This window comes from Archocentrus centrarchus, chromosome 24, assembly GCF_007364275.1.
Source record: "Archocentrus centrarchus isolate MPI-CPG fArcCen1 chromosome 24, fArcCen1, whole genome shotgun sequence".
Lineage (NCBI taxonomy): Eukaryota > Metazoa > Chordata > Actinopteri > Cichliformes > Cichlidae > Archocentrus > Archocentrus centrarchus.
This window is the reverse complement of record NC_044369.1, coordinates 34,609,719-34,636,725: the sequence shown is the minus strand read 5'-3', so window position 1 is coordinate 34,636,725 and position 27,007 is coordinate 34,609,719. Positions and strand designations below refer to the sequence as shown.

The 27,007-nt window shown below is 46.2% G+C and overlaps 2 protein-coding genes across 4 annotated transcripts in view; one reads left to right on the top strand and one right to left on the bottom strand.

The window, feature by feature from the left end:
• LOC115774202 (C-1-tetrahydrofolate synthase, cytoplasmic-like) overlaps nt 1-6,844 on the top strand; it is a 29,683-nt gene extending 22,839 nt beyond the window's left edge. Inside the window, exons 8-12 of one of the 2 annotated variants that reach the window (XM_030721360.1) lie at nt 2,707-2,843; nt 3,757-3,868; nt 4,248-4,375; nt 5,792-5,856; nt 6,060-6,844. In XM_030721360.1, coding sequence (XP_030577220.1) covers nt 2,707-2,843; nt 3,757-3,868; nt 4,248-4,375; nt 5,792-5,839 — 425 coding nt within the window. In that variant the 3' untranslated portion in view covers nt 5,840-5,856; nt 6,060-6,844. Of the gene's footprint in view, nt 1-2,706; nt 2,844-3,756; nt 3,869-4,247; nt 4,376-5,791; nt 5,857-6,055 lie in introns of both variants that reach the window. The other variant, XM_030721359.1, reaches the window with a different exon arrangement.
• Nucleotides 6,845-16,274: 9,430 nt separating this feature from the next.
• Nucleotides 16,275-24,691, bottom strand: zbtb25 (zinc finger and BTB domain containing 25). 2 transcript variants are annotated; one of them, XM_030721355.1, is made up of 3 exons: nt 24,658-24,691; nt 22,658-22,838; nt 16,275-21,348 (listed from the first exon to the last, which is right to left on the bottom strand). In XM_030721355.1, exons 2-3 carry the CDS (start codon nt 22,828-22,830, stop codon nt 20,166-20,168), a joined length of 1,356 nt encoding a protein of 451 aa, XP_030577215.1. In that variant the 5' UTR covers nt 22,831-22,838; nt 24,658-24,691; the 3' UTR covers nt 16,275-20,165. The 2 variants fall into 2 exon arrangements, with proteins under 2 accessions (XP_030577215.1, XP_030577213.1); XM_030721353.1 differs by lacking the exon at nt 24,658-24,691 and adding an exon at nt 22,968-23,071.
• Nucleotides 24,692-27,007: the final 2,316 nt, after the last annotated feature.

Sequence of the window (27,007 nt, the reverse complement as noted above, 5' to 3'; positions counted from 1 at the left end):
TCCCTGTTTTTTCACTTTCTTCATTCCCTCACATCCATCCCAATAGTTCCAGCAGTCTCCCTCCAGGAATTTGCTGACATTTGTGAGTCCTTGTATTGATGCTTTGATTATTATTCCTGATTGTCATTCTCTCACTGATAAATTCAGACACTGCAGTGAAAAGTAGCCGGAAACGCACAAGCACTGAACAGGTTAATCACAATATTGTGGGCTGCGTGGACCTGACCTGTAGTTAGATTTCTCCAGAAATGTTTTTTTGCTTTTAATTATAGTTTTTATTTATTTCAGTTAACAAAAATGTTTTTTCCAGTTTCAGTTTTCATTATTTCATTAATTTTCGTTGACTGTAATAACCCCGTTTGTTACAAAGTTTACGGCTGGCAGGAACCAGCTTGGTGGTATCACGTGGTATAGCCGAACTCGTATGTAATTGGTCAGTGGGTTTCCCTGGACACTTCACCACTACCATAACGACTGTAAAAGCTGCGCCGGTAAACCAGAAAGTGCTCAAGATTTTAATTAAGTGGTCATTTCTGTTTCAGTATTAGGTTCTGGTCCGCATGAGACATCATTTCGGTCCGGATCAGGACCAAGGTCTGCCTATTGGTGACCTCTGTTCTAGTCCTTGAGTTTCCAGCTTGGTTTGTTTCCCTCCGTGTTCCTTGTATCTTGTGTTGCCAAACTTGTGTGTTTGTTGTTGTGTGTCTTGACCTTTGTTTCTGGTGCTTGGTTTTAGTTCAGCTGTGCCCCCAGGTGTCTCCTCTTTCTGTGTATTTACAGCAGCTGTGTGCCTGTTTTCCTCACTCCCAGTGTGTTTCCTAGCTGCCACGTCTGGCTGTTGTCTGCATTCAGGGTCCTCACTCATCACTGTCCACACGCTCTGCATTATCTACAAACCGTGATAGAACACGCTGACCATAATGGGCCCAGCAGATGTAGCAGCATATTTAGAGGAAAAAAGGTGGAGTTGTTAAAGCTTGAAGCTTGTTCAGAGGCTTTTAGAGACTACTGCTGTGAGGGCGTGATGAGTGGCTACCTCTGCTATTGAAGGCCTGTTCTTTACACTTTACACTCTCACATTCAACATTTTAAAGGATGGTTTCTTTCCCTGGATCAAAATGCACTTGGCTCACCTGTGTCTGATTCCACACTCCCATGATCTGCCTGTTACTCGCCTGGCCCTGCTTCCTTTTTGGCAAGCCAGTGGTCAAATGATGAGGAGCGGGCCCCTGATCCTTCATCTTCAGCTGCTAAGAAGAGACATTGCACCCGTCGCCGAATCACCTCCCCGAGGCAAAGATGCCCTTCCGCCTCGACACCGCCTGGCCCGCCAAAAGATGCAACCTCCATCTCTTCAGCTGCCTCCTGCAAACGAAGTCATCGGTGCTCTTCATCACAGCCTGAGACTGTTTTTCAACCCACATCAGCCGTCTCTGAGTACTTTACAGTCAATCCCTTTGTTTGAACCTGAAGCTTTGGTGTGAGTCTGCTGGCTACAATAAACAGTTTGAGTTACCGATTTCCAGGCTGGCCAGTAACAAAGAGAGTGTGTTTTGTATTCTTGAGTTTCTGTGTTTCTGAGCCAGATCAAAATAAGCCAGAGTTCAGTTCATAAGCTGGCTGATTAGAGACGGGGTCTGTGCCGACGAATGCTCGGCATTGAACACCATCACCCCTCAGCGCCTCATAAACTGGACCGTCTGGGCCTCGGCAGGCAGTCAGAGCTGGCAGAAACACTTCAATCACCATCTCACCGAGCACAGGGGTTCCTCAGGGATGTGTGCTCAGCCCCTGCTTTTCACTCTGCTGACTCATGACTGCACTCCCAGCCACAACACCAACCCCTTCGTTAAGTTTGCAGAAGAGTGGTGGGTCTCATCAACGACAATGATGAGTACACTACAGGAGTGAGGTGAGCAAACTGCCCACATGGTATAGAGACAACAACCTCTCCCTAAATGTGACAAAAGCCGAGGAAATAATCATCAATTTCAGAAGATCTTACACCCAGCACCCCCTTCAACCACCAAGGGTGAGTAGCATCAAATTTCTGGGTGTGTATATCTCAGATGATCTCTCCTAGACCCCCAACTCTGACCAAGAAAGTGCAGCAAAACCTCTACTTCCTCCACAAACTGAGGAGAGCGAGAGCTCCAGCACCCACTGTGGACGCTGTTTACAGGGGCATCCTAATCAGCTGCATCACTGCGTGGTTCAGAAGCTGCACAGCCTTTGAACAGAAGACTGCGGCGCATAGTGAAGGCAGCTGAAAGATCATGGGTACCCCTCTGGACACTACACTGTAATCTGCACACACACACATTCACCACACCCCCTCTCCACCCGAGTCACAGCCTGAGGTCCCCACGCCACCTGGGCGTGAGCCTGAGTCTGAGGGTCCAGTGTCGCCCATCTATTACATCGCTGGCCTTCAGACAAGCCATCAGACGGGTCCCGTCTTCTTTGTCGCAAGCCTCTTCAGGGTCCCCGCTGCCTCTGTCAAAACCACTGTTCTGTTTAAAGGTTTAATGATTTGCAGCAGGAGATACACAGTTTGGTGTGTGATAAATGAGCAGTGATTATTATCTACGCTTTGTCAGGATAAAAATGGGATAATGTCCAGTAACATATTCATCTGACACATAAACATCATCACTGTGTGTTCCATTAAACACCTTTCACCCATTACTTCCTGTTCCTTTGCAGGCGTGTCCGTGGTGGGGAAGCACGCGGTGGTGATCGGTCGCAGTAAAATCGTCGGTGCTCCGATGCACGACTTGCTGCTATGGAACCATGCCACTGTGACCACCTGCCACTCAAAGACACCTGACCTACCTGAGCAGGTGATGACAGCCAGCCACAGGTTGATTCTATCTTCTTCAGCAGAAGGATTTCAAATTAAAGCAAAAACATTTGTTTCACTGAACACTTCAGGACTTTATGAAGGTCTCACAGTGTGTGTTGAAATGTTCGTTGTTCAGGTTCATGAGGACTGGCAGTTCCTAGCAGTTATTAAAATCCTGAGAACAGGATCCAACAGGCCAGCAAACAAAAGAACTCACAAGCACACAGGAAATGGAGACAGTTTCAGAGGAGGCACTGAGACAGGATGTGTGCCTGACTCTAAGTCTCTGAGTCTTTACTGTAAAACTTCTTCTGAACTTCTTCAATTATGCTCAAAACCCAACATACACTAATTATTAAACAAGAGAAATAATCAAAGAAATGAGTAAAAACTGAACTCAAACGATCTCAAGCACACTGAAAGCTAAAATTCCAAACAGAATCATATTTAAAATCATAGATAAGTTGAACCAGCTGTGCTGCATCCTCCAGTATATGAAAACCAAGCAGCTCCTGAAGGAATCCAGGCTGAGCTCACTAAACCTCAATTCAATTCAATTTTATTTGTATAGCACCAAATCACAACAAACAGTCACCTCAAGGCGCTTTGTATTGTAGATAAAGACCCTACAATAATACAGAGAAAACCCAACAGTCATAACGACCCCCTATGAGCAGCACTTGGTGACAGTGGGAAGGAAAAACTCCCTTTAACAGGAAGAAACCTCCATCAGAACCAGGCTCAGGGAGGGGGGGTCATCTGCTGTGACCAGCTGGGCTGAGGGGAGAGAAAAAAAGACATGCTGTGGATAATAATACTAATAATATTGCTCCCATAATCTCCAGCATCTGCAGCTGACATCAAAACAAGCAGATATTTCCTGTAAGTGAAGATGCATTTCCTGTGTGCAGGTGGGCCGGGCTGATATCCTGGTGGTGGGGGCTGGCAGAGCAGAGATGGTGAGAGGAGAGTGGGTGAAGGAGGGCGCGGTGGTCATTGACTGTGGAATCAACCATGTCCCTGGTACGAGAGGCACCTTTCCATACTGCACTGTCCTTTAAAGAGCGCCCCCTAAGTAACCTCTCTGACTTCCTGGTTCCTGTGTGTGGACCAGTATTGACTGCCACCTCAGTTCCAAGCAGCTAAATAACCAGCGGCTTACAGAGATGATGATGATGTTTGAGAGAGCAGCAGCTGTTGTTCTTCATTTACTTTAACAAATCAACACAAAGCCCCGGCCAGCAGGGCTTTCCCATGGAAACAGTCTTGGGAGTGTGGGCTGCCCTAAAACAACCTGCGACTTCCTGCAGTCAAAAATAAAAAACATAAACAATAATCAAATTCAGCTCTTAGACTGAAACTTTTTAAAATAATTCACTGTGACCTTTGACCCCTGCAACAGATGAGACGAAGGCCAGTGGTAAGCGGGTGGTTGGAGACGTTCACTACGCCTCAGCCAGTCAGAGAGCAGGATACATCACACCTGTTCCCGGAGGGGTGGGGCCGATGACGGTGGCCATGCTCATGGAGGTGATTTTAATTTTTTGAATTTATCTAATTTTACTGTTTTAGTTTAGAGGATTTGATATTTATGAGATTCAAAAGAAATTTAAATGAAATTAAAAACTCAGATGTTTTTAAAATAAATTTTATTTCCACAAAAGATAAAAACTTAAACAGGTTCAAACTGGAACGTCGTTTCTTCTCCATAAAAGCTCTGTTCTCTCAGACTGACATTCATGGCAGTCGCCCAATCAGAACACTGTGTTCTAACAGGTGAAGGGCTCAGAGGTTTATCAGAACCAGGTAAAATAAAGTGGACAGGCTGAGAGGGTTTCAAATCTCAAAGATTTTTTGTGTTTATTTCTTTGTTGTAACGATGCTTCTCTTAGTAAATCTCAGACTTTTGGAAAGCTTGTTTATGTCTCTTAAATGGAGCCACATTTATAAGCAACATGCCCCACAGAGCGGGTTTTTCGGTGATTAGCTCCAGGATTTGGAAGTGGAGAGGATGGGATGGCCTGCCTGCAGTCCTGACCTCAACCCACTGAACACTGTGGGATCAGCTGTTGGTGCCAGAGTGACCAACACAACCACACTGGCAGACTGATGACAGATGCTGGTTGAAGAATGTGATGCCATTCCACAGCAGTGTGTGACCGAGCTGGTGACCAGCATGAGGAGGACGGGCCAGGCTGCTGTGGCTGTGTGTGGTTCTTCCACATGCTGCTGAGGCTCCTGCTTCTGCAGCATGTGGAAGAACCACACACTGCTCCTGCTCCTGCATGGATAAACTGTTATATTGCTACTATGTCTTCTTTCTTCACACTTCAATCATCCAATCCAATAAACACCAAACAGAGTCAGTATCAGAATCTGCTGTTTGACAGAGAAGTTTTTCAGGGCCACAGCCCACATACTCAACTCTGCTGCTCAGCCCATGAATGCATTTTCCTCACAGGTTTGGCACTGTAAACAGGCTTTATACCATTGTAAATCCTGTTTACAATGGTATAAGATTTACTGCCAAGAAGCAACAAAGAAACAACAAAGAAATCACCAAACACAACTTTCATTACTTTTTGTGGTGTTTAATGTGTTGTGTGTGCATGTCTATCTGTGGAGTGTAAACAATAAAAAAAACATGACAGATTTTGTAGGTACAGTAGTACATCATCTGCATATCAGCTGATCTGGATCTCATCTGAAACTGCATGTAGTGTGTGTGTTTCATAGACAATCTGATAAATTGTGTACACACAAACACATAAAACTTACATACGCAATTATTCAAATTCCAGTTATTGAAAATAAAGAAAAAACATAAAACAGTAAAACTGGAGGCAGCCAGGAGATGGCCTTAAAATTGTGAGAAAGCCGGAAAAACGGGAGTGTTGGCAGGTCAGATGGTTAATCGGTTCTCCTCGTGGTTTTTCTTTGCTTCAGAACACGGTGCAGAGCGCTCAGCGTTTCCTCCTGAAGTCGAGGAGATAAAACATCGACACTGACGGGTAAAGCTGAGCTCAGACTTTCATATTTTAAACCAGGGTTCAGTTTTTTCTTTAGAAGTGAACCCTGGTGAGTACCGGAGTATCCTGGGTGTAACTGAAGGAGATATAAATGATTAAACATGGGGATCTGCTGGAACAACGCTTTTCAGGTTGCTATAACTCTGACAGTTTTTGTGTGTTTTGTCTGTTTTTTTGTCAGGCAGGTGGACAGTGCCATTGCAGAGATGATGTCTTCAAAATTAAAACAGGAACACTTCCTGTTTCAGAGGCTGAACTCATCTTTGCTTTAGTCTTAATTCTGGTTTCTGACCTCCTCTGTTTGCTTCTTCACGTAACAGCAGCAGGACACGCTGTGCTCGCTGAAGCTGCCAATGCTCCGCTCTTTGCTCAGAATTTATTTTCTTCCTTCTCTTTCATTTTAATAAAAATCTTTTACCATCTCATATAAAACATCTGTCAGTAACAGTGACTCATATAAACCAAACAACACAATCAAAGTAACTTTGCTCCCTATGAACCTCATCACCCTCGTGTCACAGGACACAGCATCACCTCGGCTTTGGGTCTGAAACAGATGTGAACCCTGGAGTTTCCTGCTGATTCCCGTCTCTTCAGTCTGGATTCAATTACGGAAAACAGACACACAGTGGGACTTTTATTGTGAAAAACTGAACCTTTGACATGCTCGAGCTTTACATAAATGTTCTCAAATGCAACAGGTCACGTGTTCATGTTGTGTTCAGGCTGTGACCTTTGAACTCATCTGCAGCTCAACCTCGGGGTTGTTGTTACGGAAACAGACAAGTTGCTTTCCGCTGCCGACTGAAGTCAACACAAACTAATCAGATATCTCAGAGGGATCGATGAATTGCCTATTGGCCGAACGCATCATTAATATTAATTATTAAAATACATGTCTGAGGTTTCATCGTGTAAATAATCTGTAGATCTGAAGTTTAATTGTACTATATTGAACTTTAAACAAAGTTAAGCATTCAAACTCGTTTATCTTTGTGTGTTTATTTTCAAAAACCTGAAGAACAAAAAACGAACAAATTAAATAAATAACTGGACATAAAAGATGTCTGTAGCTGAGGAACACCTGTCCCCTAATCTGACTGATGCGTCCAGAATCTCCAGAGGAGGCCGTGAGAGAGAATGCAGGTTTATGAAGCTCTATCTATCTTTGATATAGAGAGAATAATGCCAAATTTCAGCGAGAGCCTCATTTTCAGTTAACGGTGGTTATAGTTTTACTCTGTGCTCATGAAAGAAGCGTCTGACGAGCAGCCGTAAAACTTCAGACGCTGCTGAAAATCAGTTCAAATAAATCTGAGTTCAGCTCATTGCTCCGTGGGCTTTAGTTTTTGACACATCACTTCCAGCTGCTCTGACCTTTAAATAAAATCTTCTTCTCCTCTTCTTCACACTCACCTGTCTGCCCTTTGTGATGAAGGCCTCATTAAAGCAGCTGGTTTCAGTCTCAAAAACAGCCATAATTTTTTTTCTTGGATATATATATATATATATATATATATATATATATATATATATATATATATATATATATATATATATATATATATATATATATATATATATATATATATATATATATATATATGCACAAACATGAAATATTTTTTATTAAATCATTACTAAAACTGGTGTGAGGAAAAGGAGCGAATGCCTGAGAGGAGGAAGGTCATATTTATTAAAAACTCATCACTGCTGACTGAACTATTCACTGAACACATTAAAGCTGCAACAATCCAACAAGAAACTCCAGCAGCTGGAAAGAAAGGGCTGTTAACATTGCTGACTCAGAAAAGATCAATTATTATCAATAATAACTCATGAGGAGAATCTGCAGCCGCTCATCAACAACTCATTAACCTGTGAACTTGTTTTTACCCTGAGTGGTGACTCTCAGGCAGAGTCAACTTTTTAACCTTGATCAGCTGATCATTTTCCTGCTGAGAGAAACCTCTGGCTCTGAATGATCATCCAGCTGTTTTGGCGTCCTCTTTTAGGTCCAGGTTTGGTCTCCTCCAGCAGTAAATATCTGCGCAGACCTTAATCAGAGCAGAGAGGTCGGCTCAGCATATCAGAAACAGAAGCAGCCAGGGTGTGTGCTGTGAATAAGGTCTGCAGCTTGCTGGGTCAGGATCTGAGAACCTGGTCTTCAGGCGTGATCTCTCTGGACACAGCTGGAGATGCTCTGCTGTTCTCTGGTCAGCTGATCCACAGCGGCGTTCACGGCAGCTCGGACCAGTGAGCGAGCCATCTGAAGCAGTCGCCGCTCACTGTGGTCAAAGCCGAGGAGGTGGAGGAGAAGGAGGTGGTTCGCTGAGGAAGAGCTGGCCTCCCAACACTCCTCTTCCTCCTCCTCTTCCTCCTGAGGACAGAGCTCAATTCGAATGGAGGGGCCGTTCACTGGCGCCTGAAGGTTCTCAGAGGAGGTCTGGAATGCCGTCTCCTCTACTAAAACCTCAGATGAAATGAGGAGCTCATTATGGCAGTCCGGGCCCGCTCCATCAGAGTCACAGAAAACCTCGACTTTCTCTGGAGAAACGACCTCGACTTCGACTTTGATTTCGAGTGGTGGAGCACCTGCGGTGATGTCATCGACCTTGTGGGCTGTTTCTGGTTCAGCTTCTATCATTTCCTCCTTCATTTCTCCTGCTGTTGGTTTTAGTAGACTTTCTGTTGCAGCTCCATCCTGCACTGGCTCAACGGCCATCTCCACCACCTGCACCGCCTGCACAGCATCTGTCTGAGCCTCTGAGACCACCATCGTGTCTTCCTGCGGGCGCTTCTTTCTGATGAGGAACCTGCGCAGTTTTTTCTGGATGTTCAGCAGATGATCACTGCCATCACTTCGCTCCTCCTCCCTCTGCTCATCAGAGGACGTCCTGGACTTTCTGAACTTCGGCCACGCCCTCTTGTTAAACATCTTCTTCTCTGACATTTCTTCATTCTCCTGCAGCGCCCCCTCTGGTTGAACTGAGCCGTCATTTTGGTGCTTCTCTGAGCTTTTCTCAAATTTCTTTGTTTGCCTTCTGATACAAACAAGCTCTGAGAAGAACCTCCTCCACCACCTGCATCTCCTCCTGTTTCTGCAGCGCCCCCTGCAGTTTCCTGTGGGTGGAGCCTCTCCCTCCACACTGCTGTCTTCTTTCAGCTTGGCTTCTCTTTGTGCTGCAGCGGCCGAACATGTCGCTGTGGTTTTATTTTCCATCTCCTCTTTGTTGTCCCCATTCTCAGGTGGGTCCTCGCCCTCGCTCCCGGTGCTGGCTCCCAGCGGCAGCTTCCTCTCCACTCGCCGAGTGTCCTCTCCACCTGCTGTCGCCATGGTTTGGAAAGCTAAATGTTTTCTGGGCTTCCTGGAGGCCTTTGATGAAACCTGCAGACAGAGAAGCTGATTCATGAGCAGCAGGTTATTAAACTGAAATGTTTTCTGCTCTCAGGATAAAACTTGTCATCATTTCATTACACGCAGATTTAATCAGAGCTCAACAGGAAACACACAGACGCTGTTTCCCTGGCAGTCTCTCAGACAGAAACCAGGGCATTAACAAAATATCACCACATCAATCCGACTCAAACGTCTGAAATCCTCAACTTTATTACATAATCAATATTTTAGAAAACTAAGCATTTGATCCTGAAAATGAGTAACTGATCAGGGAGAAAGCTGGACTTCCAGCAGCAAAGCTGTGAGACGCTGTGCTGCCGGGACGACAGAGAAAGACGCATCCGCACACCTGAGTCTGTGGGCTACAGGTGTGCAGGTCAAAATGAAGCTCTTCAAACCTCAGAAAGAAAGGTGCTGTGGGAGGAGAGCGAGCGGTGACGGTTTAGCTGTAATTAGGGAACAAATATCAGCTGAACACCTAAAGGCAGGTAAGTCAGAACATTTAACTGGTCCTTCTTTAAGCATCTGGCTGTTTTCATCAGCAGGCTGTTCACGGCTGTCAGCTTAACTCGGTTTGGAAATAAACTCTGAGACGGTCTGTGTTCAAGTACTCTGACCGCTCACATCTTCATAATTTCATTCTCAATGGCACGGAGCACCACGGAGAATGAAAGGAGGCCTGCAGCTCTCTGGGATACTTTGGCTGACATCCACCTCTGAGGAGCTCGCCATCAGCTTCCTTCTGCTTCAGGTCATTCAGTGAAACTCAGGGACCTCCTCCTCACAGTCTGATCCAAACACTTCCTGTCAGTGTCTAACCTCAGCCTCACAGTGACAGGAAGTTTAAATCAGCTGATCAGTGCTGGATAACCTGCTGCCTTAAAAACAAACTTCCTCCTCTCAGATAATAAAACTACCTGCTCACTGGGTGACGACGTCATCAGATATGCAGTGATGATGTCAACAGGATCAGAGATTAATAGATACATCCTCACCTGCCTGCTTCCTGTTGATCGGATCTGTTTCTCTCGGAGTCTTCAGGAAACAGCGAGCTCATCTCTCTCCTCCGCTGCCACTGCTGCTGCACCTCCCCAGTTTCCATAGCAACCACACTGATTGGCGTTTTCTGTTTTACACAGATTTCTTTTTCAATAAAGTGGTGGTGGGTGGGTGGGGAGGGGGGGGGCAGCGATGTCCCCTGGGGGAGAGCGGCAGGAAATGGCGTTTCTGTCCTGTAATCAGGTTTGTGTCATCAGAGGGTCCAATCAGAGCAGAGTCCTCACAGAGAGCACACACTCATACAGCTCAGTGTGCTACAGCCACGTGTCACCATCCACCTGTCAGTCAAAGAGGCCACGCCCCTAATAATGCAACCTTTAAAACTGCTGAGTCATAGAGACATCCTCCCCAGCTGGAATGAAGGGGGAGATTATCCACAGAGACCAAAGCAGTTTCTCTATCAGCTGTAAACATATTTATTCCTGCTGGAAGATTTAACATGGGAGTCTATGGGGACTGACTCAGTGCTGCCTCTGCTGGACACCAGTTGAATATGAATCCATTTAAAATGTCTATGAAGGCTTTAACTCTGATGAACTGGAAGCAGGAAGAGGCGATGCTCAATCTGAACTGAATGGAGGTCACTGTTTCTTTACTTTGATCTCTTTTCTCATCGATTAATGAGCGCTGATATGATGTTTGAGGTCGATATGTGACGCAGCCACAGGTGAACTCTGACCTGAGGCCTTGGGAATGAAATCAGAGGCTATGTTCACACTGCAGCCTGAAGTGACCCAGATCCATTTTTTTGCCCTTATGCGACCTGTATCCGATCTTTTCATCAACACAGGTCTGATCTTCTCAAATGCGACCTGTGCCTGTACGGCCAGGTCACATTCATCCGACCTGCACGTCATTGATACTCGACAAACATCACTACTCTGCGTCCTGCTACGCGGAAGCAGGAAGAAAAACAAACTTACTTCCACAAACACTGAGCACGCTCTCTACGTGTGACATTAATACGTCCTCTACTGCGCATGCGGGACCCTTTTAGGTTCATTTGCAGTTCACACACAGATCGCATCTAAGTGGCATATTTGGAAATGTGAACGACCACGCCAAAAAAATCAGATTTCACAAAAAATCTGAATTGGGTCACTTCAGGCTGCAGTGTGAACGTAGCCTTAGATTACCATCCACCGCCCACCAAAACATTTCAAGAATCTGTCAGCGTCCCAGCGTTCCTCTGTGAATACAGACGAGAACATTTACGACGTGCCAGTTTGGGTTACACTGATTGGCTGCAGTGTTCACATGAAGGGAGACACAGCCAATCAGCATGCTCCAAGAAGGTGGATGTTCCTCATTTTTCCCGTTTTTATTAAATCAAATAGGTCATTTTTTTTTCGTTCTATCAACCGAGCCACAGCCACCCCCGTGATATCCAGGCTGATATCCAGAGGGATTGAGGGGCTCATGGACTGAGTTGTGTGTCTGTGTGAAGTCTTTCAGGGTGTTCAGATCGTGTGTACTCGGTGGTTGAGTTTCTCCCAGCATGCTGCACCCCCGAAGTTGAGCAGCAGAAAACAGCTTCAACCAAAGAAAGGTCTTTATTTAGAATACACAGATGCTGGGTTTTCCTCTGGGTCTCACTTCCTCGTAATATTTCACTGCTCTCAGCCTCGCGTGTTTTCAGATTTACTTGGATGGTAATCTAAATTTACAGAGTCTGGAGATGAATAAACTGGACCTGATGAGTTCTGTTTGCTTGTTTCTGTGACTGCAGCCAATAAAATCTCTGTGGGACTGTCCCTTAAAAAGCTGAATCATTGATCAGTGATCAGTTATTGATCTGCTGCAGGCTCTCTGTCCTCTGAGCCTATTTTTAAACATGTGAAGGAGAAGCTCAGCAGCTTTTGTTTCTATGGCAATGGAGGGCAAAAATACATCCATCTGTCCCTAAGCAACAGCACGCTGACCAATCAGATCGCCCAACAGGTGAGACTGACAGGAAGCTGTTGGGAACCTTGATCCAGGTTGTGGGTGGTGCATGATGGTGGGTTGAGGAGCTTGTTGAAGTTGACATAAGTGGCACAAAGGCAATCACACCTGCTAAACACAACAAACATATGGTGAGTAGAGAGGCAGCAGCCACCAAACTGAGCACGACTACATCACAGAGGTAATGATGAGCGGGTCAGCGCCATCCACACCGAGTAAGACACCCGCAGCAAAGAAAGTGAAAGCAGCAGAGGTGGAAGAAGGTGATGGTGTCTCCAAACAACCACACCAAAGGCAGCTCTAAACTCAAACTGTGGAAACAAGAGCAGCTAGCTGACCCGAGTGTGCAGGTAAACAAGCTAACTCTGTGCTAGCCGGGTTCATGAAAGCTGTTCAGCGGATCAACACTGAGGACGTGGAAATCTACACAGAATGTCTGGAGAGGCGAAATGAGGGGCTGACCAAAGGAAAGGAGAGAGTGAGAGCAGGAAGGGACCCACAGAGGAGGCCGGAGGCTGCACCGAGGGCCTCCTCACTCAGGAAGGAGAACTTTTTTAGTGATTATAATTTAACTGATGTTTGGACAGGAGTGAAGAATGAATGCATTAAAATGAGATCATTAGAGATATTGAAGGCAAGGACTCAGCTGTTGGTAAAAAAAATTCCTGGAACTGAACAGGAATAAATGGGAATATGAAAGGAATTTATTCCGGGACATCACTCAGTGCTGCTGTAAAGGAAAACTAAAGATGCAGGAGGAAAATTAAGTGATAGAGGTACAGTCTAACTCACATGAGTTTATCTTGAGAAAGCCCAGCACAGCTTTCAGAAGGTTGAGACCCAAATGGATGCTGGTGAGAAAAAGCCATCATATTTTAGTCATGTGCAGAAATGCAGACAGCACAGATGTTTAATCACACTGATGCAAAGAAAGAAAAAAAGAAGAAATTTGCTCCTCAGATTATTCTGCAGATGATGCTGATAAGATGCTCAGTGCCAAGAACATAGTTTTTATCAGCTCTTCTGGAAGAATTTAAGAACCTTGTCATTTAAGAATCCATAGAGAAGAAAGAAGTGATACTGAGTATGAAGCACGGTTTAATTACCTGGATTCCTCAGTGGGGATAAATGTATTAGTGTTATATAATAGCTCTGCTTTGCTAGGACACGACACCTGCTCAAAATTAGAGCGCAGCAAGGATGCAGTACCTCACCACAGTTGTTCATCATGGCTGCAGAGCTGTTGTCTATTCTGATTAAAAACAGTCACAGTGAAGGGCTAAATGTGATGGTAAACAGATAATAATAAGTCAGCTGGTAGATGACACCACCCTGTTTTTGGAAAATGAGAACCAGGCCCCTGGTTCAAGTGACTGACCACATGTCCAAAGCACTGGGCATAAAATAATGTGATAATGTGAGGTGTAATATACAGATTAAAAAGGAAGTGAAAGATCTTTGGATTGTAATTTGCAAGGATAAGTTATTAACAGAAAACAGAAATATCAGTGGAAACACTGAGAATTGTGAGTCAGTTTTAAACAGGTGGCTGCAGAGGGACGTTACAAGATTTTGGGAGGATTTTGTTATCTGTGATGGGCAGCTTGTCTATACAGCTTTTTCTTTGCTCATATGTCTGAAGATAATTAAAACTATAAATCATTTTGATTTTGTTTGAATCATATTTATCTAATAGACTCCAATTTGTTCATGTAAATGAGGAGTCTTCTTCACACACTAAGGTTAATTATGGAGTTCCACAGGGTTCTGTGCTAGGACCAATTTACATTATACATGCTTCCCTCAGGCAGTATTATTAGAAAGCATTGCATCAGTTTTCATTGTTATGCAGATTTTTTTTTTCTCTTCAGCTCTCAGCGGAGACGGTCGCACTTTTCTTCTCTCCCAGCCCTTCCTTTCTCCCCTGCTTTGCTGCTTTAGAGCCTCTCTTCACACAGCTTCTGAACTGGAATTTATAATTATGGATCTGGTCAGCTGGTCTCTCAACGCCATTGTGTTGATCAAATTTTCACCATGAGGAGATTGGGGGAATGAGAACCCTATTCCCTCTTATTAATTGACATTCCAGCTGGCTACGTTATGGATTCCTGTGTGGTGTGGAAGATGACGTGCCTGGCCGTATTGTCAATGGAGGACACACACGTTTGGCTTATTGACACTGGGGTTTCTCTGAATTGGACCTGGAGATACCTGGCTTGTCGTTGCAATTAAGGAAGTCTAGGCAGCTGTCTGGCCTTGGTAAGGTTGCTTATGATGGGAACGCGGGAAGGGTACAGACTCAAACTCAGACTCTGTATATCTGGGAGATCTTGGAGATGTATGTATCTGTTTTTGCAGGGCGAAGGAACGAACCAGGAAGATTCGGATGAACTGCATTTTTTGGACTGCTGTTTATCAAATTGTCTCTGGGATGTTTGTAAACAGATGCTCTACCCCCCCCGCTGTCCTGTCTTCTTCTGACCTGTGTTGGACTGATCTCCCTGACCTAGCCGCTGATGAACTCTACATCTTATCAGAACTGTTAGCTGAGGAGGGAGTTTGAGTCAGCCCACCCCCCACCCCTCCACCCCCCACCTCCACTGGCTCCCCTGTCCATCCCTCCCCACCCTAGTGCTCCCATGCTATATGTTTCTGCACTATCACACATACTGTGTATGTGTGTATGTATACAAAGTATGAGATGATTTTTTTCCTCACTCATCCCTATATGTTTTCACTATAGTTTCTGTCTTTTAATGGCAGCGCCTCCAGAAGGGGGGCAGCATGGCCACAGTTCACCTATCTCCCCATGTTTGTTCTGTTTGTCTTCTTGGATGGGTTTTCTGTTAACTGGAATTTCCCCATTGTGGGATCAATAAAGTATCATCATCATCATTATCATCGTGATACTCAGCCTTATCTATCAATGAAGCCAGATGACACACATCAATTAGTTAAACTGCAGGAATGTCTTAAAGATATTAAGGCCTGGATGACCTCTAATTTCCTGCTTCTAAATTCAGATAAAACTGAAATTCTTGTTCTCGGCCCCACAAATCTTAGAAACATGGTGTGTAACCAGATACTTACTCTGGATGGCATTACTTTGGCCTCCAGTAACACTGTGAGAAATCTTGGAGTCATTTTTGACCAGGATATGTCCTTCAATGCACATATTAAACAAATATGTAGGACTGATTTTTTTGCATGTGCGCAATATTTCTAAAATTAGAAACATCCTTTCTCAGAGTGATGCTGAAAAGCTAATTGATGCATTTATTACTTCTAGGCTGGACTATTGTAATTCATTATTATCAGGCTGTCCTAAAAGCTCCCTGAAAAGCCTTCAGCTGATCCAAAATGCTGCAGCTAGAGTACTGACAGGGACTAGAAAGAGAGAGCATATTTCTCCCATATTGGCTTCTCTTCATTGGCTCCCTGTTAAATCTAGAATAGAATTTAAAATCCTTCTCCTCACCTACAAGGTCTTGAATAATCAGGCCCCATCTTATCTCAAAGACCTCATAGTACCATATCACCCCAACAGAGCACTTCGCTCTCAGACTGCTGGCTTTTGATTTGTTAAGCAAAATGTTTGATAAAATCTTCTCTGGATGTTTTATTTTCAGTTCAACTCAATATGCATTTTGCCATCAGGCCTCAGTTTCCCAGAATGCCTCTGTGCACACCTGGCTGCTTGGTTCTCTGCTGACACCTGCAGGTCAGGAGCTGTCAGAGGACAAAAATGCTCTTCTGCAGACTGATGAACAATCAATTCATCAATCCACAGGTAATTTATCAATAATCGTCTCTGTGATAAACCACTGATGTCAAAAATACACATTGGTAGCTTTGGTTAGTTTGTTAATCAATAATCTAATTAATAATCAATATGAGTGTTCTGACTGTTTTTTTCCCATTAAAGTATTTGATTGATTTTACACAGTTATTACTTAATTGATCAGGTTAGGAAACAACAGCGGAGCTGCAGCCTGACTGGTGGAAAAAAACATTTATTTACAAAACTTCATTGATCTATCCATGAAAAAACAGACGCGTTCACGTACAAAAACATGTCAACACTGAACTTCCTGTTTGTTTGGTATTTTTACAGCAAACACAGACAGAAGACGACGGCACAACAGTCACACATTCACCAATCAATAATCAATAACACCTCATTATCAATGAGTACTGGCCATGTGACAACTGAAAGGAACAGCAGAGACCAAGGTTGGAATTTAAAGGAACATTCTGCCAATTTCCACCAATATCATCCTGTTAAGACTCCTTCAAAATAAACGGTTTAAAATGAAACCAACTGTAACTCCTTCAAAATAAAGATTTTAAGATGCAACAGATGTAACTCTTTTAAAATAAAGGTTTTAAAATGAAACAAACGGTAATCCCTTCAACATGACATTTTAAATTGCAACTGAAACTGGCTCCTTCAAAACAAAATGTCAACAGATGGTAACCTCTTCAAAATAAAAGGATTAAACTGCAACAGACTGGAACTCCTTCAAAATAAAATGTACAATTTAACAGGGTAATTCCAACAAATATTTCAAACTCAGTAACTCTTTCAAAATAAAACTGTGCTTGTTGGCTTTTATTTTTTTAGACTGTTTAAAGATTTTTTCCAGAGTTTTACAATAAATATACAAAAGATTGAATATTTTTAAAACTTTCTTTAAAATTTAAAATAAAAGTGTGCCCCTGTGGAGGTCCGCTGGGACCCGCTGAGGGTCAAAACTCACTGATTGACACTTTTCCCAGCTGTACTTCCTGTCTTTATTTTTGTGCCTTTCTTTGTTTCTGATCTAAAAGAGAAAACCAGAAGTTAAACCAGAAACTGCTCTTTGCCCACGGAGAAACCGTCTGCTGGAAACCAGTTCCATCACCTGGACTCTTTGCGTCTTTGTTTGAAGGAGGAGTCCTGACTCAGTGTAAGAGTGCCCTCCAGAGGTCCTACCAGCACATGTGGAGAAGTTTGACTTTAACATTGCAGACTCAAGTTGAACGCTCCTTCCTGCTGGGAGGACATGATCAGGATTCCTTCCATGGAGGATAAAGACCTGCAAGTCATCCCTTCAACTCCATGTTTTTATTTGTGGACTCTAAGAGAGCAGCTTTGTATGAAACACAGTTGATAATAATCCTTCTGTACCTGACAGCAGGCCTAGGTGCAGCCCCTCTGTTTGTGTTTTAGCTCTTACTTTATTCTGACTGGAAGGCTTCTGGAAGCCTGCTGAGGGGCAACACCTCCTGATGCTTTAAGATGAGCAGTCACAGCAGTTGGAGCTTTTTCTCACCGGGACGACTTTTACCTTGTTATAGGAAATTAAACATCTCACTCTGTGACCTCGTGTATTTAACAGAAAATCAAGAAAAGTCAGAGACAGGATGAGTCCAGAACATTCAGATCTTCTCTTTTGGCAGCAGAGTGCTGAAGGTGAAGGTTCAGACTGAGTTAGAACCCCAAAAATCAAGCTAGAAAGGTAACAGCTGGAGCCAGCGTCCAGAGACCGTCGCTGTCTCTGCAGGTAACTCCACTGTGTTTTCAGCCTGAAGCTGTGGCAGCTCTTCAGCCTTCGCGAAGGTCTTACTTTGACCTTTGACCCTGACCTTTGTATCTGAACCGAGTCTTTATTTATTTATTTATTTATATATTTTTATTTTTATTTAGTATAGTCCTTGGGGTTACAGATCTTGTACAGCACTTTGGTCAACGTCGTTGTTTTAAATGTGCTTTATAAATAAACTTGACTTGACTTGACTTGACTTTAGCACAGAGCAGAGAAGTGTTCACTGAGTTTACAGGCATGAAGAAGCTTCAGGAAGCAGGTCCATGAGAAACCTGATGTCACTTAAATCTGGCTGATCCCACGTGAAAGGTCCTCCTGCCGGGCGGCCAGCTTCCAGGCTGCTGCTGTGAGATCTCCTTGGAAGCCTGAGCGCTGACACTGAGCGTGCTGAGACCTCAGACCTGCCCACAGAGCTACCGTCAGCCTCTGCTTCACTGTGGTGATCAGAGCTGAGTGTGCTGAAGGTGGCCTGCGTTCACACCAAGTCTGAGGTTCTGCAGAGGTCTCAGAGCGCTCAGCAGGATTACAGAGTCTGCGCAAAGACCTGAACTAAAAATATCAAACCTAAGGTTCTCCCACAGTCTGAGGGCTCTCCTCACCAGCTGACAGAAATGTCGGGCGAGCTTGTGGCAGTTTGTGATCAGTCTGGTCTGTTCCACAGAGACGAAGAGAGCTCGGAGAAAAGGCAGAGAACCCTGTGGCTTCGGGTCAGTTCTGACAGCAGGTTTCTGCAGCTGCTGTAACTCCTCTTCCTCATCCTGTTGGCTGTTTGGAGCGTGAGCTTTCACTGCATTGCTAGATTTTTATTTACACGCTGTCTAAACTTCAGGACACTCAGAGCTCAGTACAGCAGCACTGGAAAAACCTTCAGAGACTCAAGCTGAATGTTTAATGCTCCTACAAAGGAATCTGTACCTGCAGAACAACAGCTCCTCTAATCTGCACTCTGTCCTGTGTTTCCTGCTTGTTTGTAACCCCGTCATGATGAACTTTCTTGACCAGGTGTGCACAGAAAATAAAGCTTGAATAAATAAGTTGATGTGTCGTCATTCATGGGGTTTTGTACTGTGAATTTATCTGCCAGTCACACTGACAGCACTTCACACCAACACAATGTTCGCACAACACCTAAAAATGAAGATGTCACTCGCTGCTGTTTTATCTGAGCTGCTGGCATTTAGGCTCATGCAGGCGGGGAGTATTGTGTTTCAGCTGCAGACACATGCTCCTGTTATACTTGGCTGAAGTCACTAAGAGGGCAGGAAGGTCTGACGATGAACTTTACGTCAGTCAGACCCAAACACACTCGCTTAAGGAAACTATAACACGCCCATTATGGACAAGGTGCCCCAAACGATCGGTCACTTCCAAGCAGGTTTACTGTTAGGTGTTTTAATCTTAAACCTAACTGAGCAGTTTTTAGTGTCTAAACCTACCCAGCAAGGTGAAGGGAAAGAAAAAAGTCAATCAATAACAAAAATCTAAAACACAAAGAACAACGTGGACGGCCGGAGGAGAACTGAGAGATCCAGAAACACATCCAGCGCTGCAGGAGAAGATGATCCTGAACGTGAGATCTGCCAGATTTAAGACCAGGATTTTTTAGACCTCGTCTCATAACTTTTAGATCACACTTCATACAAAAGACTGACACAACCACCAAATGACAGAAATCGTATCTCTGAGCTTTTCGTAGTTCAGAAACAGAAACGTGGTTTGTGGAGAATGCAGCTGCAGACTGTCATGATGCTCTGAGCTCTGCTTCACGCCATCAGACTGACACACACCCGACCTCCATGATGGTTCTGACATCACAGCGTGCACCTCCTCTTCCTCTCAGTCTCAGACGGACTTCACTGTCGGCTGCTTCCAGGTTTAGAGTCTCTGCTGCTTCATTTTCAGAGAAGGAAACACAAAGCAGTGAAATGACTGACAGGAAGTGACATTAGTCAGAGGTTAGGACTGATCAATAACTGCTGATTATTCTGCTGATTAATCAATGAATTGTCCAATAGCATCTCCAGCAGTCCAGAGAAAAACCAGCAAACACTTCAACTGATGGTACATAACAGAGTTCCTGATCAGTCAATCAATCAATCAGTCAGATTCTTCTGAGGTTTCTGGGCTGAAACTCATCAAACAGTCCGACCTATCAGCTGGTGACCTCATAGCGTCATGATCACATGACCAGTTTAAACACACTCACACACACCCCCACACACAGGTACGGACCCTTCAGACAGAACACCACCCTCAGGGTGTCCCATTTCGTCCAGTCACAGCTCTCATTCCCGATGGCATCACTCGACCGGCACTCCATCCACGCTCTCCTGGGAGATCTCTGAGTCCAGGGAGTAGCAGGAGCTGCCATTGTCCTGAGTGTCCCTGTTGGGCTCCTCAGAGAGCACTGCGGGGGTGCCCACTGAGGCTCCCCCAGGCTCGGCGGCCCCCTCGCAGAAGTTGGCAGAGGCCTGGAAGAGCTGGCTGCAGAGGCGGTTGTAGCGATGGTAGCGGGACGGCTTGCCCGTGTGGGTGTACATGTGCTCCTGCAACTGGCTCTTGTGGGAGAAGCGCAGGCTGCAGACGGCACAGGCGATCTTACGTTTGCGTGAGTGCAGGATGGAGGGGGCGGGGCTGCTGCCCCCTCCTCCGCTCCCGCCACCCCCTCGGCTCCTCCTCAGCTCAGCGGCCAGTTGGTTGGCTAGCGCTTGGCTCTGCCTGAGTGCCTCCTCCAAACATCCTGCATCCAGCTGCTCCTGAGCCCCTGGAGGGCCCTCCTCCAAGCCAGCGTCCAACTCACCACCCTGCGACAGCCCCTCCATGAGACGGGCGGGGTCAAGGGCGTGGCTGAACAGGTGCTCCCGCAGGCCCTCGGGGGAGGAGCAGCGCTCTCCACAGCGAGGACAAAGTAGGACCAGGGGCCGATCTTTGAACAGGAGGCCCTGACTGGGACTGCTGTCCTGAACTGGAGACCCCGCCCCCGGACCTTCCTCGCCCTCGCCATCCTCCTCCTCCTCCAACCGCTCCTGCTTGACACGAGTTGTTGAGATGTCCGAATCGTCTCCAGATGCCACAGAGCAGACGTTGCGTAGCGCAGAGGCCTGATGGTCCGAAGAGACCCCCTCCAGTCCAACAGCGAGCGACAGCTGGGAGTGAGACCGCCCCCCTCGCCCTGAGGACCGCCCGTCCTCAGCCCCACGTGACACCGTGGTGGTCTTGGGGACACCGGGCCCCTCCTTGTTGGCCAGCTGGGAGGAGATCTGGATGCCGTAGAGGTTGGACATGCGGACCACGTTGTTGGCAGTTTCAGTGGCCCCCTCGCCAGTTTTGCGGCACAGCTGGTAGGCGTGAAGGAACTTGATGCCCTCCTGGAGCCGGCTCTGGTCCACCGGCTGTTTGGGACACATGCCGGTGTACATGATGTGCAGCAGGTAGCTGAAGACGTCTGGCTGGATGTCCGTGGGCTGGATCTTTATACACTCGCTGAGGACACACACAGACACGAGGTCAGCATGACCAACAACAACCAAACCTTCAGAATCGGGATCACAGGGGTGCTGCTCCTTTATTCTAGTCTCAAACTGATTTTAAGGGGTGATTGATCAGATTTTAATTCCACTTATGATTTTGGCATCTAACCATTATAAAGCAAAATAATTTGGATAAAACACTAGATTTCATTCTCAGTACAGTGCTCTTGTTTTTTGGTGCACTATAAATCAAACGCATCCTTTCCTCAAAGTTACTCACTGTTTGGCTCAGCTCGAGATACGATTACTCAGAGATTCCTGGCAGTGACCAGAGACCATCAAATGGTGAGGTCAATTAGCTGCTAGTAATGTAATGTGGGCGGGTCCAGAGTTAAACTTTCCTAAACTTTGATGAGAGTACCAATGGGAGCAACAGATACCTCCGACGGACCTACGCAACCAGAGCCTGGAAAGTCCAGTGGTGACCAATCGTCACCTACAAAGAAAAGAATGATCCAAAGATCTAATTAAAGCTCATAAGGTGCTCGCCCTGTGAACGGTGTCTGTTCGTCCCCACCTGGCCCTGCAGACATCTTGCAGTGGAAGCTGAAGGCGAGCGGGGGCTGGAGTCCCGTCCTCCTGTGAGGACATTCACTCATCGTGTTTCCGTTCGTAGCTGATGCAGGTGTGTAGTTAACACTCTAACATTCAATTAGTTTTTGGAGATCAAATCCGACCCTGACCCATCTTTCTCCTGAAACAGACCAAGCTTGTGTAGTAAAATCCTGACTTGGGCAGATACGGTCTGCTAAACTCATCCAAGCTCCCGAGGCTGATCTGGTTACAGCATCACAGTTTCAGATTACAAGTGAATGCTCTGCAGATTCACGCAGCAAAGCTGGCTGGCTAACAGCAGGCTGTGCTGCGACAGACGTTCCTCTGACTGAGGAACATATGCTCAGCACACTCTGGATAATCCTCCTGGACGAACGTTCGATTCCGTATGACCCTCATCAGGTTAGGGTTAGGGATCGGGATGAGGGACTCCAGGGCCCGAGGAGTCGCCCCCTGCTGGACGTGCATCTGTCTATGCTCATCTCTGTTAAAATCATACCTGAGAGGCAATATTGGCCAGCTGTCCAAATAATATCATGATCCTGATACTGCTTTGTGTATAAAGTGAAGCAGTACAGATTTTATCCATCAGTAGGTCCTCTAAAGGCCCTACAGACAGATAACATTTACTTCTACAGTAACATGACAGCGAGCACAGCATGTATCTGACCTGATCCTCAGCTACAGAGCTTACTCTCAGCCCTCACCTGGACTGATGGATGAAGATCATCTTGAAGTAGTTGGAGAAGGCGGCCAGCACGGCGCGGTGAGCTTTGAAGTAGACGTTTCCGATGGCGACGGTGCAGTCGCACAGGAAGCCAAACTCCCTCTGCACGTTGAGCTGCTGCAGCAGGAAGAGGCTGTGCGACGACACCTCCATGACCCCGTCTGAAACACACAAACGCAACAAGGTTCAACGGCTCGATACCGGTAAGGTTCAGGCCGGTACCTCAATCTGGACTTTTCTAATGGTCTATTGGATTCATCATCACAGTACACACTCATAAATTTAACCACCTTCACTCAGTGTGTGAGAGGCTCAGGCAGCTGGGTGATGTGTGCTTTGAGAGTGTCGATGCAGAAGTATGGAGAAGGTCAGAAGGAGCTGCACTGACTCTTTGTGGATCCAGAGAAAGCAGATGATAGGCTGCTGAGAGAGGAACTGTGGTCCTGCACGAGGAAGTCAGGAGGGCAGAGAAGTCTGTGAGGGTGGAGCAGGACACAGATGGTAAATGGTAAATGGACTAGTTCTTATATAGCGCTTTTCTACTCAGTATGAGCACTCAAAGCGCTTACACGAGGACAGATGAGGACAGAGACACAGGGGTGGGGTGTGTGGTGGGGGTTGCATCAGGGATCTGCTCTGAGCCCCCTCCTTCTGCAGTGGTGATGGACAGGCTGACAGATGAGGTCAGCAGGAGTCTCTGTGGGTGATGATGTTTGCAGACAACACTGTGATCTACAGTGAGAGTAAGGAGCAGGTGGAGGAGAGCCTGGAGAGGTGGAGGGATGCTCTGGAGAGAAGAGGAATGAAAGTCAGTAGAAGCAAGACAGAAGAGGCTGAGATGGCTTGGACGTGTGCAGAGGAGGGATAGGGTGAGATGGAGGCAGATGATCTGCTGTGATGATCACCAGAACCACTTTTCCACTGATATCTACTTGGCTTGGCTCAGTTTTTAGGATTTTCCATTAGGTGGCAGTACCTGGTACCAGGTGCTTTTTTAGCACCTACTCAGCCGCGGTTCCAAGAGAGCTGGGTCGACCCGAAAATGTGACATCAACAGAACGCATGCCACTGATTGGCCAGACAGTGATGTCACTAGATGAGTCACGAGAAAGCCTCCTTCATAACAAACAAACCAGAAAAATGCTCCACACTGAGCAGCACTGAGTTTTTGAGCTCAGTGGCTAATGCAAGACTCCAGAGGAAGCTAGACGGAGCTACCGTTTGTGTCGCATACATATGACCTCACAGCCGCCTTGCTGAGGTGGCCCTCAATTGTGATGGAAAACAACTGAAATCGAACCAATCTGAGTAGGTACTGGTGGAAAAGAGGGATAAATGCCTGAGGCCAAAGCAGCCTGATGGCGCTCACTCTTCTCTGACTCCACCACACACTGCTGGATCCTCTGGTGAACACCAGAGGAACTGCGTCTCCTACAGGGGGCGCTATTCATGCTGCTTTCTGTCTCATAAAAGACTTAAATGATCACCATCTGAGCTCAGTGTCTTTCACACACGCACACACACACACAGTGGCATGTTTGACATTTGCACCTGAAAAACTGAAGGTGTCCTTTAACCCTGTGATGTCACATGAAGTCAGGTTCACCTGGGCACGTCACCCCTGACCTCAGCGAAGGTCACTTGCACATGAGACTGAACCTAACACACACACACACTCACACACACACACTCACACAAGGAGGGGCGGGGTGTTCACATCAAACTGACCCGAACACACCGGAAACCGGACACCCGCGCGACCCAGCCACACCACCAGCTCCGCGCGTGCACGTCGCGTCTCGCCCGCCACCGTGCTGCATCCTCCTCCATCCTCCGTCTCATTCACCACACGCACGTCCTCATCATCACCTCCACACATACACGCACGCACACACAGGCGCGTATGCACGCTCCCAACGCCCCGGCACACGCCCCGTGTTCGCGCGCGCCGGGCACGCGCGTCGTTAATGAGCGTCTTACCGCAGAAACGAGCAAATTGTCTCCAAGATCCTGAGCCGATTTGTTGCTGCAGAGGATCTCGCGAAGAGTCGCGTCACCTCTCGCGAGAGGACGGGTCAAAGGGGGCGGTCACGTGCCCGACTGTCAGACCCATTAAGTCAATAATCAATAAAGAATTTCATCTGTTTGCTACAGAAAGGGGACGAAAATAAAAGCTCGCATTTAAAGATAAACTTAACCTTTTTTTGTCAATTTTTAGCAGGTAAAAGTCAACTGAAGAACAACCAGTGTGAGCACACACACGCACACACAAACATCTGTAAGGAATCCCAGAGGTGCCGAACAGAAACACATGGTGGGGGTGGTGGGGGCCCTGAAGGACCGCTCTGCAGATGAGAAGGTGCAGTGATGGAGCCTGTAGAAAGTCCAGTCTGCAGGCCTGAGCTCTGATCTCCAGGACAGTCTGCTGAGTGCTCCACACACATTAGAAACACACTTCCATCCAGCTCCTCGCAGGACACCGGGGACCAGGCTCACAGGAACCTTTCATTCTGGTCGTGTTAAAAACTCTGTGACGTTGTTTGCTCTCGTTTTCACAACAGGAATTTTCAAGCCTCCATCAGTCTGTGTTCACCTGAATAGAATAAAAACACTCTAATAATTTAAATAAATTAAAACTAAAAACATACAAAAATATAAAAACCAAAGACATAAATTTGAGTGTATTCATGTAAATTCTTATGACTACAGTTAAGGCAGTGGCTGTGATAATAAATCTAAATTTGGAACATACTGTATATCTACACGTATGTACAATAAATCACACTGTTGAACCACAGTGTCACCTATTAAGGGAGGAGTTATAGAGTTTGATGGACACAGAATGACCTCCTGTGGTGCTCTGAGGTGCATTTTGCTGCCCTGAATGTGCTGCTGTGTCTCATCACTGTGTCGCAGAGTGGGTGGGAGCCATGGTCCATAATGGCCTGCAGCTCAGACAGCATCCTCCTCTCCCACACTGTCATCAGCAACTCCAGGTCCACTCCCACAACATCACTGATTTTGTGGATCAATTTGTGGGGTCTGTTGGTGTCAGCCACCCTCAGCCTGCTGCCCCAGCATGCAACAGCAGAGAGGATGGCACTCGCCGCCACAGACTCATAGAAGATCCTGAGCACAGCCCGGCAGATGTTGAAGGACCTCAGGGCCCTGAAAAAATAGAGACGACTTTGGCCCTTCCTGGAAAGAGCATCAGTGTTCTTAGCCCAATCCAGTTTATTGTCCATGTGCACTCCCAGGTATTTGTGTCCACACTGACCTCACAGGGAGCCTCCCCGAGCTCTGCCCTGCAGGCCAGCATGAGCGCTGTAAACCGGATCCTGAAGGCTACGAGGAGCCACCAAAGGGATTAGCAATGGGGTGATATGAGACCATCTGACTGGTCGTAAACAGCCTCACGACAGCGTTTGGAATCACCTGCAGGTGATCCATGGCAGAGTTACTGAGAGAAAACTGAACCACCTCCGACTCCTGTTTAAATACCACAGATCGTCATATTTCTCAGAAGAAACACGATTTGCTGTTTAACAGAGGAGAAGACAACCACAAAGTTACATAAACTGATATGAACATCGGAGGATGAGGGTCCCAGATTATTCCTGATCAGGAGAGCAGCAGCTCTGATTAGCTCCGAGCTGCAGAAAATGTTCCCGTCAGTTCAGTCTGTGGGTTTGAAGGAGAAACGCAGCTGAACATCAGCATCACTGCGGCTCACACAGCCTCGCTCTGAGTAATAAAAATCTGTGCAATCTCCATACCCAGAATCCTTCACTCTGTGCAGCAAACACACCTAAAACAGGCAGAAAGCAGCACCCTGGACTCCAGGACAGCCTCTCCTGCACACAGCTTCATGATGGTGGAGCAGAAAGGAGGACGAGGTCCAAGATGTTCTCAACAGCATCTCTCTCTCTCACACACACACACACACACACACACACCTCTGGGCCTCTGTACATCAGTCAGGTGACTGATGGTAACTTCAAATCTGTGTGAAATATGTTTTTATTAAGCTTCTCTCTGCACAGCTGATCATTAGTATTGATCACAGCAGCTGTTAAAGTAGATCAGAGAGGCGTCAACGCTTCTTCCAGTCTGCAGTCGACTCTGAGCCCTCCTCCTGCTGGCTGCTCTCCGGCTGCATCCGGGTGGCGGCCTCAAGTAACCCCGAGAAGTTAGAGAGAAAACACACAGCTCTTTCCGGTTGTTATTTTCACAATAAGACTAGCGTTATAGCCTTTTGTTGTAACTTTAATGAAAACATTTATTTGACTGTGAAGGGTCTCTCCAAGGAAGAAATATCTGTTTACTATGA